General features: G+C 39.2%; 3 protein-coding genes across 3 annotated transcripts; 1 reads left to right on the forward strand and 2 right to left on the reverse strand.

Annotated features, from left to right (window-relative positions):
• The first annotated feature begins 2,145 nt into the window (after positions 1–2,145).
• On the forward strand, positions 2,146–6,185 carry LOC108812954 (protein transport protein SEC23 D). The gene is made up of 14 exons (XM_018585360.2): positions 2,146–2,584; positions 2,678–2,743; positions 2,886–2,939; positions 3,036–3,208; positions 3,338–3,524; positions 3,651–3,796; positions 3,865–4,019; positions 4,102–4,183; positions 4,269–4,384; positions 4,596–4,694; positions 4,949–5,072; positions 5,138–5,418; positions 5,498–5,712; positions 5,790–6,185. The coding sequence occupies exons 1-14, from the start codon at positions 2,257–2,259 to the stop codon at positions 5,999–6,001; spliced, it is 2,238 nt and encodes a 745-aa protein (XP_018440862.1). The 5' UTR covers positions 2,146–2,256; the 3' UTR covers positions 6,002–6,185.
• Positions 6,156–7,365, reverse strand: LOC108812955 (DNA polymerase II subunit B4). Its single transcript, XM_018585361.2, has 3 exons — positions 7,128–7,365; positions 6,812–6,930; positions 6,156–6,716 (listed from the first exon to the last, which is right to left on the reverse strand). Exons 1-3 carry the CDS (start codon positions 7,295–7,297, stop codon positions 6,325–6,327), a joined length of 681 nt encoding a protein of 226 aa, XP_018440863.1. The 5' UTR covers positions 7,298–7,365; the 3' UTR covers positions 6,156–6,324.
• A 1,858-nt stretch (positions 7,366–9,223) lies between these two features.
• On the reverse strand, positions 9,224–11,153 carry LOC108813684 (glucan endo-1,3-beta-glucosidase 14). Its single transcript, XM_018586314.2, has 2 exons — positions 9,912–11,153; positions 9,224–9,499 (listed from the first exon to the last, which is right to left on the reverse strand). Exons 1-2 carry the CDS (start codon positions 11,016–11,018, stop codon positions 9,425–9,427), a joined length of 1,182 nt encoding a protein of 393 aa, XP_018441816.1. The 5' UTR covers positions 11,019–11,153; the 3' UTR covers positions 9,224–9,424.
• Between the last annotated feature and the right edge of the window lie 2,580 nt (positions 11,154–13,733).

Raw genomic sequence — 13,733 nt, forward strand, 5'->3', positions numbered from 1 at the left:
AATGGGTTTAAGAACTAGTAATTTTTATCAAAAATATAACATCAATTTGGAACTAATTATGTAAAGAAAGAATATTATGGAGGAGAGGAAGGGGGCAAGCGAGGAGACAGCATAGTGCACATGCACATGAACAGTTTTGTCTCTTCTAAATCTCACCCTCAGGTTACAGCAGAGATCAACCTTTTAGCTTCATTGAAAAACTAAAACTAATAATCTCTTTTGATTTCTCTTAATCTCATTAATTAACACGTTCATGCGTGTCAGATCCAGCTTAACCTCGTTACGACCAAAGATAGCCACTCTTCTTGTTTAGAAAACCGCATTCAATAAACCTTACAACTTAGAAAATAGTCTAAAGTTAGGCGAAAACAAATATCTAGCAACCATAAAGTTCAATTAGATGACCGTAAACTAGTCTACTTTCAGAACATTTCTCAGTTACCTTATCTGCTTTATCTGAAAAAGTAAGGATTATGGTAATCTCCCCTACTTCAAAAGAATTTCAGTTTTTCATAAGCAGATAACTTTTGGTCGAAAGTCAACTTGGGTTGAAGACTAGACTAGCCAATGTTCCTTTTTCAGAAAATTGACTTTTCTTATATGTATTTTAAAACAATCATAGTGAATAGGACCTAATCTATAATTTCAACAATTTGGTCTACTGAACCACCACGATTAGTTTCTAGTATTCTTTTAATTGCAATTTGTTTTAGAAAAATATTGAAAGGACGGATTTTTTTTTTGAAACATTTAAAGGACGGTTTAATTCCTCTAATCCAAACACAAGAAAGGCTTTTCACCATTTAACAACTTATTTATGGGTTATATGTAGCTAACTGTTAACCATGCATGGCGCTTGTAGGATTGAAGCTTTCAACAAGATGACTTACCGTAACCCTTCGCGCCAAACATGGATAAGGTCAGTATTACTGCACCACTTCATATTTGCATTACAACCCTTCAAAGATTTTCCTTTGCAACATACTGAAATCCATATTTTTCTTATTCATCAAACCAGCGCTGTTTTGGTTTTACTGTAGATAGTAAATCCTCTAGCATCGTTGATGGATGCGGTCCAAGTGCTGAAGTTGCTAAAGAGCCTCACAGAGAAAACGCTCAGAGAGAAGAAAGTGGCGTCTTCTCACGTCGATCTTTGTGATAACAGTGAAGCTGAAGATGGTGGAGTATTCTATAAGATCTTTCAAAACATAACTATTATAGCCTCAAGCATTACAATATATGGCCTTAAAGTCCAGCTATTTTTCTACATTTACCAGATGAAAATCGTTTAATATATACTTAGAATTTTAAAAATATTTACTAATCTTTTTTAATTAATGCGCATCTTTGTTTGTATATGTTATGTCTTTATTTCTTGTATTTTTCTTTTTTCTTTTATTGTTATCATTTAATTTAATTCAAATTTTTGTATTATTTTCGTATCCCTGTAAAATTCAAAAATCGTATAACTTAATATTTTTTACATCATTGACAATTTTTTTTTACAAATAAAAAAATATATCAAATTTATTATTAACACATTTATGTACCTGCTCGGATTCGAATCTATACATACTTTAAATTTCGGATTAGAGATTTAAGTTTCATTCAGACATTTATTAAATTTGGATTTGGATTTACTTCCGTCATTACAGATCCATCCATTTAGTTTATGTAAAAAAAATTACAAATATTTTATACCCTTAAATTATGAAAACCATACTATACAATATATATATATATATAAGACTAAATACATAAAATAACGTGAAAATTTGTTCGATTTGGATATTTGGTGAAATTCGAAGGTATTTCAGATATCTAAGGTGTTGCTTACTTTTTGATATTTTAGATAGTTACTTGTAGATATTATTTGATAATTTTGGGTATTTAGATATTTGGAATATTTTATAAACATCAGATCTAAAATAATTAACATATTTAAATATATAATTTTGTTTCGTATATTAGAAATATTTGGTTTGAGTCGGTTCACTTTAGAAATTAAAATTTTGGATCAGTTCTGGTTATAATCGCGGTAAGAACAAAATCACACATAAACCGCTTTTCTTTTGGATTGTGTGTGACGACGACCGGTTAAACTCCACCCCCACCACACTCACTTTGTACAAATAAGCTGACGTCATAACTCAAAAGGCTAACGTGCGCCGTCCGTTAGACGAATTGGCTCACAGTCTCCTCACCGTGCTCATCCATTTTCCCTCTGTCCACCGAACTCCGATCCGAAGATAAAACATGGCCGTCCGAGCCACGGTGTCACGTTTCCCGATCGATTCAGACGCTCTAGAGGCGTCGGGACTTCCCTGGGGAGTAACGGTGACGCCGTTCGCGGCTAAAGACGAGAACGGAATCGCGCCGGCGCGCGGATCCAACGGCCACCTTCTTCCTCGCTGCGAGAACTGCTACGCTTACTTCAACACTTACTGCGAGCTGGATCAGTGGGCCTGGAACTGCTCGCTCTGCGGCACTCTCAACGGACTCCCTTCCGATGCGATCGCTCGTTACTCTAACCCTCACTCTATCCCCGAAATGAGCTCCTCCTTCATTGATCTCGAGTTGCCTTGTTCGTTTTTTTTCTGCATCGCTCGAGATCCTTTTTGTGTTTGATTTTTCTCTTGTTTTTTTGATAGATTGATTTTTGTTGTGTGTTTTCTAGTGGATGTATCGGAGGAGGAAATGACGCTAGCTAGGCCTGTCTATGTTGCGGCGATTGATCTCTCGTGTAAGGCTTCTCACTTCTCGTCGTGGAATGTGTAGATTGTGATTGAATTGCGTCGTGGAATGCTGATATGTGTATTAGTGCCATCTTGTGATTCAGATTATACACTTTTGTTTTACTCATTATTTGCTTATTTAACCTGCAGCTTCTGAGGAATTTTTGGAGCTTACGAAAAGTGCACTGCTAGCTGCTCTGGAAGGTCTCATTTTATTCAATATTTTTAAAACAGGGGTTGAACTGTTTCTTCTGTGTGATCGTCTTCGTAGGGTGAACTTTTTTTCCCCTCTCCTTGCAGCTCTAAGTCCAGGGTCTCTTTTTGGTCTTGCTACATTCAGCCACAAAATAGGACTTTACGATGTTCAAGGACCTGTACCAGTTGTGAAGAATGTATTTATCCCACCTGATGCGGAGAGCAAATTACCACTAGAACTTGAGGATGCCATGCCTTTGTTACAGTTTTTGGCTCCGGTACTGTGATTTTAAAAACATCTCCTTTCCTTGTTTCCTACTCACTTTGTCATTCAGGGTGATTTGTTGGACTACGTTGCTAGCGATTATCTGTACAGAGACTGATTTACCTTGTACACTTACCTGCAGGTGGAAACTTGCAAGGATCGTATTGCTGCTGCTCTTGAGACACTCAGACCGATTACTTCTTGGGAGAGGTCGTCTGGAGCAGCTCAAGGGATGGATGGTGTGTTGATGGGTGGTAGAGGCTTCGGTACAGCAATGGAAGCTCTCTTCAACTATCTAGGATCTGAATTTGGGAATACATTTGCATTAGGTATGTACAAAATATATGCATGGCCATACTCTATATGTTTGAACGCAGTTTAGTTTTTTTTTTCCTTTCTCCTCATCAGGTTTGTTTCGCGGTAGGTAGTGTTTTATTGAGTTTATATAAGTGCAGCTAGGGTGTTTGCTTTCCTATCCGGTCCTCCTGATTATGGACGTGGACAACTGGATACAAGTAGGTATGGTGAACAATACGCAAGTAAAAGAGTTGATGCTGATCGTGCTCTGCTTCCGGAGCAAACACCGTTCTATAAAGACTTAGTAAGTCGTACTTCAATACTCTAAAAAATATAGATATTTTGAGCTTAGAACTGACGGCTCTTTTATAGGCCACCATTGCTGTCCAATCAGGTGTATGCGTAGACGTGTTTGCAGTTACAAATGAGTACACAGATTTAGCATCCCTGAAGTTCCTTAGCATCGAAAGTGGAGGATCGCTGTTTTTGTATTCAAGCACCGATGACTCAACTCTTCCCCAAGACATGTTAGCCTTATATTTTTCTCACTTTAATAGAAATTAGTATTGTCGTATTATTGAAACAACACTGCCTGATGTTCTTTTGCAGGTTTCGGATGCTTAACCGGCCGTATGCTTTCAACTGCGTATTGAGAATGAGGACATCAAATGAATTTAAACCTCTCCACTCTGTACGTGGTTTTAGTAAAAATGAAAGTTCAAATGATACTATTATTTCGTTTTTCGCTTCAGCTAACAGTATAGCCTTACTTGCAGTTTGGTCACTTCTTTCCCGATCCACAGTACGAGAACCTTCAACATATCATATGCTGTGACTCATATGCAACATATGCTTATGACTTTGATTTTGCTGATAATTCTGGATTTTCCAGGTAAACTTGACAATAATGCTTTCATGCATTCTAAGGTTTTGTAAAGCTGCTGGTCATTACTTTTATTTTGACTATCGATATATATAGACAGTCTTTATCATCCTTTTCCAGACCTGCAGTAAAAGATTATAGTTCTTATTACTAAATTGCTGAATCAAAGAAGAAAAATAAAAGTTAGATGCACTTATAAATTGTTCAATACCTTTTCCAGGCATTCTGGATACCCACCCGTGGTCCAAATTGCATTCCAGTACACAGTTGTCGTACCTCCCGAGGGACTGTCAAGCTCTGAATTGCCATCTTCAAGTAGGTACGATTAAATCCATATGTTCAAACTATTGATCAATCAGTGTACGCGAGTGGCAACTTTTAAGCTTATATATTAAATTTGTGAACATTAGGAACATTCATAGCGTCTTGTATTCTTGAAATGAATCTCATACCTTGTACATGGTCCATCCTAAATCCTAGAGTTGATAGCAAATTCTCCTATTGTGTTATATCCTGTTGATGACCTAATTTGTAGTGTTCCGTTCAAATTCTGATCTTAATCATGTTCCGCAGAGGCAAACACACACTTCAGAGACGACTAAGAATCAGAACCATGCAGTTTTCAGCTGCCCAGAACATCAACGAAATTTACGACAGTGTGGATCATGAAGTTGTTCTCGCATTGCTCGTTCACAAGGTAACAACGTCATTTCATGTTGTCATTTCCTGCTGATTATTTATCGTAGCTATTTGTTTGTGCAGGTAATTTTAGTCTCTCTAGAGGATGGAGTCCGAGAAGGGAGGGCGTTGATTCATGATTGGCTCGTAATCCTAACGGCGCAATACAACGATGCCTTTAATCTCGTCCAGTACAAAAACGGAAACAAGTCAATGAGTTCTCAGATTGATATCACGTTTTCACAATGTCCCCAACTTGAGCCTTTGCCTCGCTTGGTCTTTGCCTTACTCCGTAACCCTCTCCTCCGGTTCCATGAAGAAGGTGTCCATCCTGATTACAGGATCTACTTGCAATGCCTTTTCAGGTAACCTCCACTATCAACTATAAATATCAAAACCCAATGTTACAAATGTCAGTTTATGCTCTTTTTTTTTTATTTGCAGTGTGTTGGAGCCGAGTTCTCTTCATTGTGGGATATACCCATCGTTAATGTCATACTCAACACCGGATAAACTGGCGTATCCGCGCCATTCATTGAGCCGTGCAGCATTGATGACAAGTGGTAGTCCGATATTTTTCTTAGATGCGTACACCACTTTGATAGTCTTCTACTCATCAACAGCTGACCCGTCACTTCCTTTCCCTCCACCACAAGACTGTAAGTTCGCTAATCTAATTCATATCACTTTTTAAAAAAGTTTAGTAGCTTACTAGCTTTGAAACTTGTTACTACAGGTTTATTGAGGAAGACCATTAATGAGGTGAAGCAAGGAAGGAACATCACACCGAAACTGATGTTTATCCGAGGAGGACAAGACGATGCTACTGCCTTTGAGAACTATCTTATAGAAGAACAAGACGTGGACGGTAGCGGTTTTGCTAGTGCCATGGGGTTTGTGGCTTTCCTTGACGATATTTCGCAGAGTGTGGCTGAATACATGAAGTAAAATCAACAAATGTACATACATCAAAAGGCAATTTCAAACGTGTCAAATGTTTCCCAGCTACAAGAGTTTTTACTCTCTTTTATTTTTTTTGTAACATTTGCGTAGACTACAAAACTTCATTTTTGCTACCTTTCACTTAAATATCTGGTAAAACTAGAGTGAAAGAGCAAATATTATACGAGTCTACGACATGGACATGCCAACAACAACAGTGCTACTCAAGCTTAACAAGCGAATCGATTGTTAGCATTATAACGAGAGAACATTAGCCTGAAAACATCTTCTATGCAGAAAAGAATATAAAAAGGCCTCTCGAATTTAGTTCACTCATCCTCCTCTTCGCCAGTACCTTCGTTCTCATCATCTTCACCACTCCCACTCCCACTCCCACTCCCAGCTTCTTCCATGCTATTGTCCTCATTCCCATTCTCTTCCATGCTGTTTTCCTCATTCCCGTCAGCATCCTCCTCCTCCTCATCATCATTCCCATTCTCTTCGGTATTATCATCCTCATTCTCCTTTGTGTTGTCATCCTCAACATTCTTCTCCAAATCTCCCTCATCTCTTTTGCTTTTTGTCACGCCCTTCTGCGTTGATGCTTCTTCTTCATGTTTCCTCTTTTTCGTCTCTTTGGGCTTCGAGGCTGCTGCTGCTGCTCCACCACCACCACCACCACCACCACCAGCCTTTTTCCCAGCGTTCTTCTTCTTAAAATCTGAGAATCAATAATGTCAGCTCGCTTACAAAACAATGGGTACGCTCATACAAACCTGATAGGGATACTGTAATCTTCATCAGAAAAAGACTAACCATCAAGAGAAGCTTTAAGCGGCTCCAAAAATTCTGAAAATTCCATGTCTTCTAATGCCTTAAACACGTCCTCAGCTTTCATCGTCTGTCTTCTTGAATCTTTACATATATCATTTGCACTATCAATTCCACAAAAAAAAAACAATTTTGAGACATTCTAATCAATTCCAAAGATCTCCCCTCTTATGTCAAATCAAAAATACATTAAATTATAATAATATGCATAACCAAGCAGTTCAAATGAATTCGAAGGTGAATGTGATTTCGTACTGTAATAAAAAAACACAATTCGGGAAGTTAGGGTTTTGAGGCGTACGTGGCGGAGAGGTAGTGGATGAAGATCCGGGCACTCTCGGAGAAAGCAAGCAGCGCTTCCTTGTGAATGCTCACGTCATAATCCGGCGAACACTCCGAAAGCTTCTCTTTCACCACCCGCCGCACGATAGCTAGCGGCAGCTCGTCCACCACCGATTTCTCCGAATCCATCTTTTCTCCCTCTCTCTCTCTCGTTCGCCGTCTTTCCCGCCCTTAGAGTTGATTATAGCAAATCAGATCCACCCAAATGACATAAGCTGTCGGCCCATTTATATTGAAAGCCCATTTGTAATAGGCAACTCCTCTTTGGCAAGGTCACTAAATTTAATGGCGTGTGTGGTGATTTGTCTCGGCCCATTTATATTGAAAGCCTATTTGCAGCTGGTTCCAATGTGTGGTGATTTGTCTCGAATCTGCTTAGTTGCTTGACAATAGAGTTCTCAGATGTTTAATGGTTTTAACTGTCTCATCCTTTTTCGTGTCTCAAGATGAAAGAAATTGAGATATGTTTTTAAGCCTTTTGTCTTTGTTCAATAATTAGGGCAGTTGTTATTTTGGTTCGTGATAAAAGTGTTTCTTTTGATTCTTATTAGTATATTACGATATGATTGGAAATGATGTTAAGTATCGGCCTAAGATTGGGCAAACTTTGAGGTTTTGTGAAATGAATACTTTGATCTTTTAGATAAGAAGTTACATCAAGTCCTCTAACAAATTTCTGACTTGTTTCTATTTGTAATACAGAAATTGGTCGCTATCATCATCTCCCTCCAAGTTGGCATTCAGCCTAACTTCTAGTATTCGATTTCTATCTTTGTAATTCTTAGTTTATTATATGATGATCTGGCTTTGGAAGGATTTTTCTCGGCTTATTTCTCCAGAAATATAGTTAAAGACTCTTGAATAGCAAATATAATAGTTAGAATTATTTTGGGAACACAAATTGAAATTGTTGACATATTGTATTCTCTCAAAACTCAAAGAATTTATTGAGATTTAAGGATATTCTCCAAAATGAATATATATATTATACTAAATCTTTGAGTAAAGAAAGTGTCGAATCTACATGCAGTCTCCACTGTATTGTAGTATACTGGAATTATTATGATTGTGGAAGATGCTATAATAGGCCAAAAATTATTGAAAATATCAATATGATTGGTATGAACATCGTGGTTCTAATGATGCAAAAGATAATTATAATTCATGTGGACATTTATTAAATAACAAGAAAATTATTCTTAATCATTTCTTATGTGCTGCTTGTATACAAAATAAGTCACTCATATGGCCATCAACGGCGAAGATAAACCATGAATCGATTAACTTTCAGGAACATATACCGGGAGATAATCGTGGGACAAATTACCCACTTGACAAAAAATTTGATATTAACTGATCCTAAAAACATTTCCAACGGTGCTCTATAATTTTTTTTATATTTCATTTTTTGAACAAATTAATTTTATTATAGAGTTGTATTCATTTCATTGGTTGGCCTTTTAATGGAATTTTCTATAATATAGAGAAATGTTGTTTTTTCACTCTAATTTTTTTATTATTGATTCGCAACATAATATTTTTTCTTTGCCAGGCAACTTGTTTAATTGGTTAAGTTACAAGAATATTTTTAAGATTTTTCTCTAAAAGCTAATCGTTTTGTTGATGCTTGTGAGTCTACGTCTCATGCTTTTAGACTTTTAGTATTGACTGAAAACTGGGATAAGAGTTAAACACCATGTAACACATGTTCAGATATAAAATGGTTTGAGATGAATCATTAATCAAAAGTTTCTTTAGTTGATTGATAGATTATTACTGATGAAATCATAAGTCCCAATATCTACAAGGGGTATCCTATATTATATGCAGCATCATTGGATCACATGATCAGGCCAACCAATAATCATCAGTTATCTCCATAACAATTGATTATGGCTCAAGAACCAAGTAGTTTTATCTAAAAATATCTGGATGTGATGTATACGTCTCAACTGATTCACCATATCGATGATTCCCGTTCAATAATGAAATATTTAGAACCACCCACAAATTTTTTAAAAATATTTATTTAATTATTTTTCATTATTAGCATACTTAAATGGAATGGATAGTATTCGCATATTCAGCTTTCAGCAAAACTAACAAGGTTTTTTATAACGATTTTCCATACAGAACAATTTTTTATTTATTTGTGAATCCAATACATGACAAAGAATTGTATACCTCATCTATAACTAGAACCATAACAATGACTTTCTTGTAAAACAAACAAAAATAAACCTATTAAGGGCATCCTCATTTTGACCCCATACGAAGTACTATCAACACCGCAACAGCCAAACCCATCACGGCTCTCCACAAATTCAAAGTCTGCACAATCATTCAACATCGATATTATACGATCAGTTATCTTCTCACTTCAATATATTCTAAATCTCAGAAGAAAAGAGATTTATTCCTACACTAATGACATACTACAAAGAAACAAAAACTTTCACTAGGTTAAAAGTTTTCTTGTTTTGTTACCAAAACCACTGACAAGAGAATCTAAACACCAAAAGTTTTTAAAAAGGTAAAAGTCGGTCATAAATAATCTTTAAAAAGGTAAGTAGTCGTTCTCGTACTTTTTTGAAAAAAAATTACATCATTTAAGAACTACAATGATTCTTCAACGCTTCATTTTTCTTGAATTGGAAGAAAAAGGAGTCAGGATTTGAAAACCGACGCAAAAAATATTGAGTTGTTTTGAATCTTTTTTTTAAAGAAAGAAGAAAAGATGTACCTTGATTGAACTTGCGGTTGAACTGTATACAATATCAGGAAGATAACCCTGTAAACCGACATTATAAACCGGTTTACCATCCGGATAAAACAACCCATAATTCCTCTCAGAAGTCGGACCGGGTTTAAGATTCTCATTAAAAAGAGCAAAAACATAAACATCAATCGGAACAGACCGCTTCCCGGGAGTTCCTTTCCTCTCCTGGACCAACCTCAACAAGTTCCCGTTATAAAGCGCCGCGTTCTCCGGCGAAGCTCCGATCTCATTCTCATCTCCTTTAGAAGGCCATCCCGTCTCCGAGATCCTAACCTCAACGTCAGTATGTCCCAACGTCTTAATGGCCGCATAAAGCGCATCGATTTGAGCGAACAACATGTTGTCGTAATGAAGATTCGTGTTAGGATCAACCATCCCTTGGTTCGGCTGAAACAGAACATACTCTAGGGGAATCTCTTTGGGACTGTCTTTATAAGCGAAGAAAGGGTAAGCGTTGATCAAGAAAGGAGATTTGATCTGAGAGTGAAAATCAAGAATAGGTTGAAGAAACTGTACAAACTCTTCTTTGAACGATCCGGAGGAAGGCGGGTAAGATGTCTGAAGCATGTCTAGGGAATGAGCGGAAGTTACCGTTACTTGTTTCTCTAAACCGAGACCGGTTAGAGCAGAGTAAACCGCTTTCATGGCCGGTAAGAGGCTCGAGATCAAGACGCGGTCGTTGGTTTTGAATATTTCGTTTCCGACGACGATCGAGGTGATTCGCGTTTTGGCGATGTGCGGTTGGAGTCGTTGCTGGAGCCAGCTCTGAGCTCTGGTCGGATCCGCCGACATGTTCTGGAGGAACTCGTTGCCTAGACCGATCATGAAATCGACTTGGGAGTTTGAGAAGGAGAGGAGGACGTTTGGGTCTGCGTCGTAGAGTTTTACTCTTGTGATGTTAAGTGAGCGGAGGAGGACGGCGACTCTCGACGGAGACGGGAGGTTGTTAGCGATTTGGCCGTAGTTGATTCCCACGCCTCCTTGGCCGTTGCTTCTCGCTGAAAAAGAATCTGAGAGAACGAGAAAAAAAAGTAGAAGAGCTTTGAAGAAGAAGAGACTGCGTGTGGCCATGACTGATGTCAAGAGAAGGATGCGTGTCGCTCACTCCACGACGCCGTTTAAGCGCTCTTCCTCGTGTTTTTTTTAGAATCTTTGAGTTGGCTTTTTTAGGTGTATTAATAGAGTAAATACAAGACGGTGGTGTTGGGAAAGAGCAGCCAACTGTAAATTGTGTTGCTCGTTTTCCGCGTTCGTCAAAAAAGGTCGCACCAGGTGTCTCGCTCACTTGTAATGATATTTTCATTGGGTCAATTTACGTCAAAAATATTTTTCTTTATTTTTTTCAAAACAAATAATTTACGTCTGTATGTATATGACTTCTAGTTTGGAAGAAATTATACGGGATATTAAATCAGTTGTGTTCCTCGCCGTTGGTTTTTGTTTTATTTTTATTTTTGTCTTCATATATTACCAAAAGAATCCCGTTCGTCATCGATGTTTTAATATTCAGTAATTGCAGTCATTAATATCCATGTGGTTTAATTTTATAATCCCATCCCAATTTTAAAAATATGAGGAGCTTTGAGCCGACATGAAACTAATTAGGTTTCACGTGTGGGACGACAGTTAATATGTGAACAACGATGTAACTTGGGATTGTTGCGAATTGTCGTCAATTTAAAATTCCTCTCACCGGTGATCAAAGTCAAATTACTCCATAACCATTGGCGGCTTCGGTAAAATGCTTTCTTTCACGATTCTTTTTTTTTTTTTTTTTTTTTGAACACACTTTCTTTCACGATTCACACTTACCAATCTCTCATAAAAATAAAAAATAATGTATAAAAAGTTTTTTTTTTTTTTTTTGCCATCTAAAAGTATTATTAATATTAAAAGGCTAAAGCCCAAACTTACTACAAATCCATAAAAGAGAGCCACATATACCAACCCAAACATAATCTAAAACTACAGGCCCACGCAATGGCCTAACAAAGGACCCGAGCCCACCATAGACCCAAACGATTGATCCATTCAGCTTAGACGCTTCACGCAGAAACGCGTAACAAGGCACGTGTCAACTCTGATAACGCGCAAAGACACGTGTTGAGATCTCACCAAACGAGATAACACGCGTCACTATCCACCGCGTCGTCACCGCCAAGGAATCACCACCGGAGTAAGCAGCGACACGCTTCACCGGGAAACCGAAACTCGCCGGAACACTCTTCCCGGCCCTTTCAACCTATCACCATGTCACACACCGTGACTCACTCATCGAGACATCGCCGGAGATGGCGAAACGAACGCCCGTTCCGCCGGAACACGCTGGAGCCGAAAAAATCCCACACCCATCTTCGTCGTCGATATTCTGTTCCCCAGAGAGCATCATCGGACCAGTTCCAATATCTCATCCGGATCTATCAAATCGACGCTGACGACCGAAGATCACATCACCCTCGTAACATCCGCTTCACCATCGAAGCCGCTTTACTTCGCCAAAAGACCACCGTCGACTGCGAAGACCAGACAACACAGAAAACAGAAAGCCGATCGTTCACCTGAGAAGAACAGGCGCCACGCCGGAGTCAAAGACCAGCCGCCCACCTTAATAGAGTGCGACGCCGGATGCCGGAAGAAAGAGAAGTGAATACAAACTATACTAAAGAAAAACGAAAAGGAAAAAAGAGCAAACGCCGGACCGACGGTGGCTAAGAGTGTCATGTCCCTGATCCTGGATATGATCCTTAGGATCGACCATGGTGCAAGGAGACGCACCAGTCAGCTCATGTGACCTAAACACAAGGGTATCATGGCCTGGAAGTAAGGTTAAGGGCATCAGGAAGCTAAGATATAGCTAAACCAAGAAGGAGACAAGTATAAAGGAGCTGTACAAAGTGTATGGCAGCTGGGCGATGCAGTGAGCAAGCTCGGCCAGCTAAACGAAGTGTAGTGCAGCTCAGTGTAGCTCACTGAAGAGTGTGTCAGCTCCCTGAGCTGGATGAACTAGCTCACTCAGCTGGGTCAGCTGGGGATCAGCTCAACTCAGCTGGACTGAGTGATCAAGTCTTGGGCAGTTGGGCCAGGTCCGGACAGTGGTCGGACCATGTGGACCACCCGGGTGTGCCGGTGAGCCGGTGGGCATTTGTGGTTGAACCAGAGGCTTGGGCAACCAGTTAAGGCTTGTGTGTGACATGTCTAGGAGCAGTTAGGCATGTCAAGGACGTCTGGTAACTGCCATAGGCGAACAAGTGTGATCTGGACCATTGATTAAATCAATGGCCAGAAATGATACCGAAAGGGTGCAACCTTTGGAAAGGTGGCCATTCCTTTTCTATAAATACAAGGGCAAGTCCGTGCCTTTGCAGGCACGTCAGGACTTCATTCTTCTTCCTGAAACACAAAGAAAAACCAGAGAAAACAGAGAGAAAGTCGGATGGCAACATCCAACCCCAAGAGTGGGATGAAGGCAGCAAAGAGGCAGTTTTGTGGGCAATCAAGTGGGAAGTTATGAACGACCCTGTGATGGGTTTTCACCATTGATGAACACGTCCCAGGCTTCCTCTACATCCTTACTACACATCCAAATAGGCAGGGAAGAAGGGAGATGACCGGATTCACTCTCAAGTCCAAGAGCAGCCTTAAGGGCAGTGGTGTGTAGAAAGGCAGTTTTCATGGTCACTGAAGTGAGAAGTGATGGACGACCCTTGGGTGGTGTTTGATCATGGATGAACACACCCTAGGCTTCCTCTGTGTCTTAGGGACACACGCAAATGGTCAGATTAGAAT

The sequence above is a fragment of the Raphanus sativus genome, chromosome 6, assembly GCF_000801105.2.
Source record: "Raphanus sativus cultivar WK10039 chromosome 6, ASM80110v3, whole genome shotgun sequence".
Classification (NCBI taxonomy): domain Eukaryota; kingdom Viridiplantae; phylum Streptophyta; class Magnoliopsida; order Brassicales; family Brassicaceae; genus Raphanus; species Raphanus sativus.

Bases quoted from the DNA above. Each gene is read 5' to 3' on its own strand.
- LOC108812954 (XM_018585360.2), top strand. From the start codon at position 2,257: ATGGCCGTCCGAGCCACGGTGTCACGTTTCCCGATCGATTCAGACGCT. The intron at 2,585-2,677 runs GTTCGTTTTTTT...TGTGTTTTCTAG, and splicing joins CATTGATCTCGAGTTGCCTT to TGGATGTATCGGAGGAGGAA. The intron at 3,525-3,650 runs GTATGTACAAAA...ATATAAGTGCAG, and splicing joins TGGGAATACATTTGCATTAG to CTAGGGTGTTTGCTTTCCTA.
- LOC108812955 (XM_018585361.2), bottom strand. From the start codon at position 7,297: ATGGATTCGGAGAAATCGGTGGTGGACGAGCTGCCGCTAGCTATCGTG. The intron at 6,931-7,127 runs GTACGCCTCAAA...TGGAATTGATAG, and splicing joins ATCCACTACCTCTCCGCCAC to TGCAAATGATATATGTAAAG. The intron at 6,717-6,811 runs GTTAGTCTTTTT...ATTGATTCTCAG, and splicing joins GCTTAAAGCTTCTCTTGATG to ATTTTAAGAAGAAGAACGCT.
- LOC108813684 (XM_018586314.2), bottom strand. From the start codon at position 11,018: ATGGCCACACGCAGTCTCTTCTTCTTCAAAGCTCTTCTACTTTTTTTT. The intron at 9,500-9,911 runs GTACATCTTTTC...ATGATTGTGCAG, and splicing joins CAACCGCAAGTTCAATCAAG to ACTTTGAATTTGTGGAGAGC.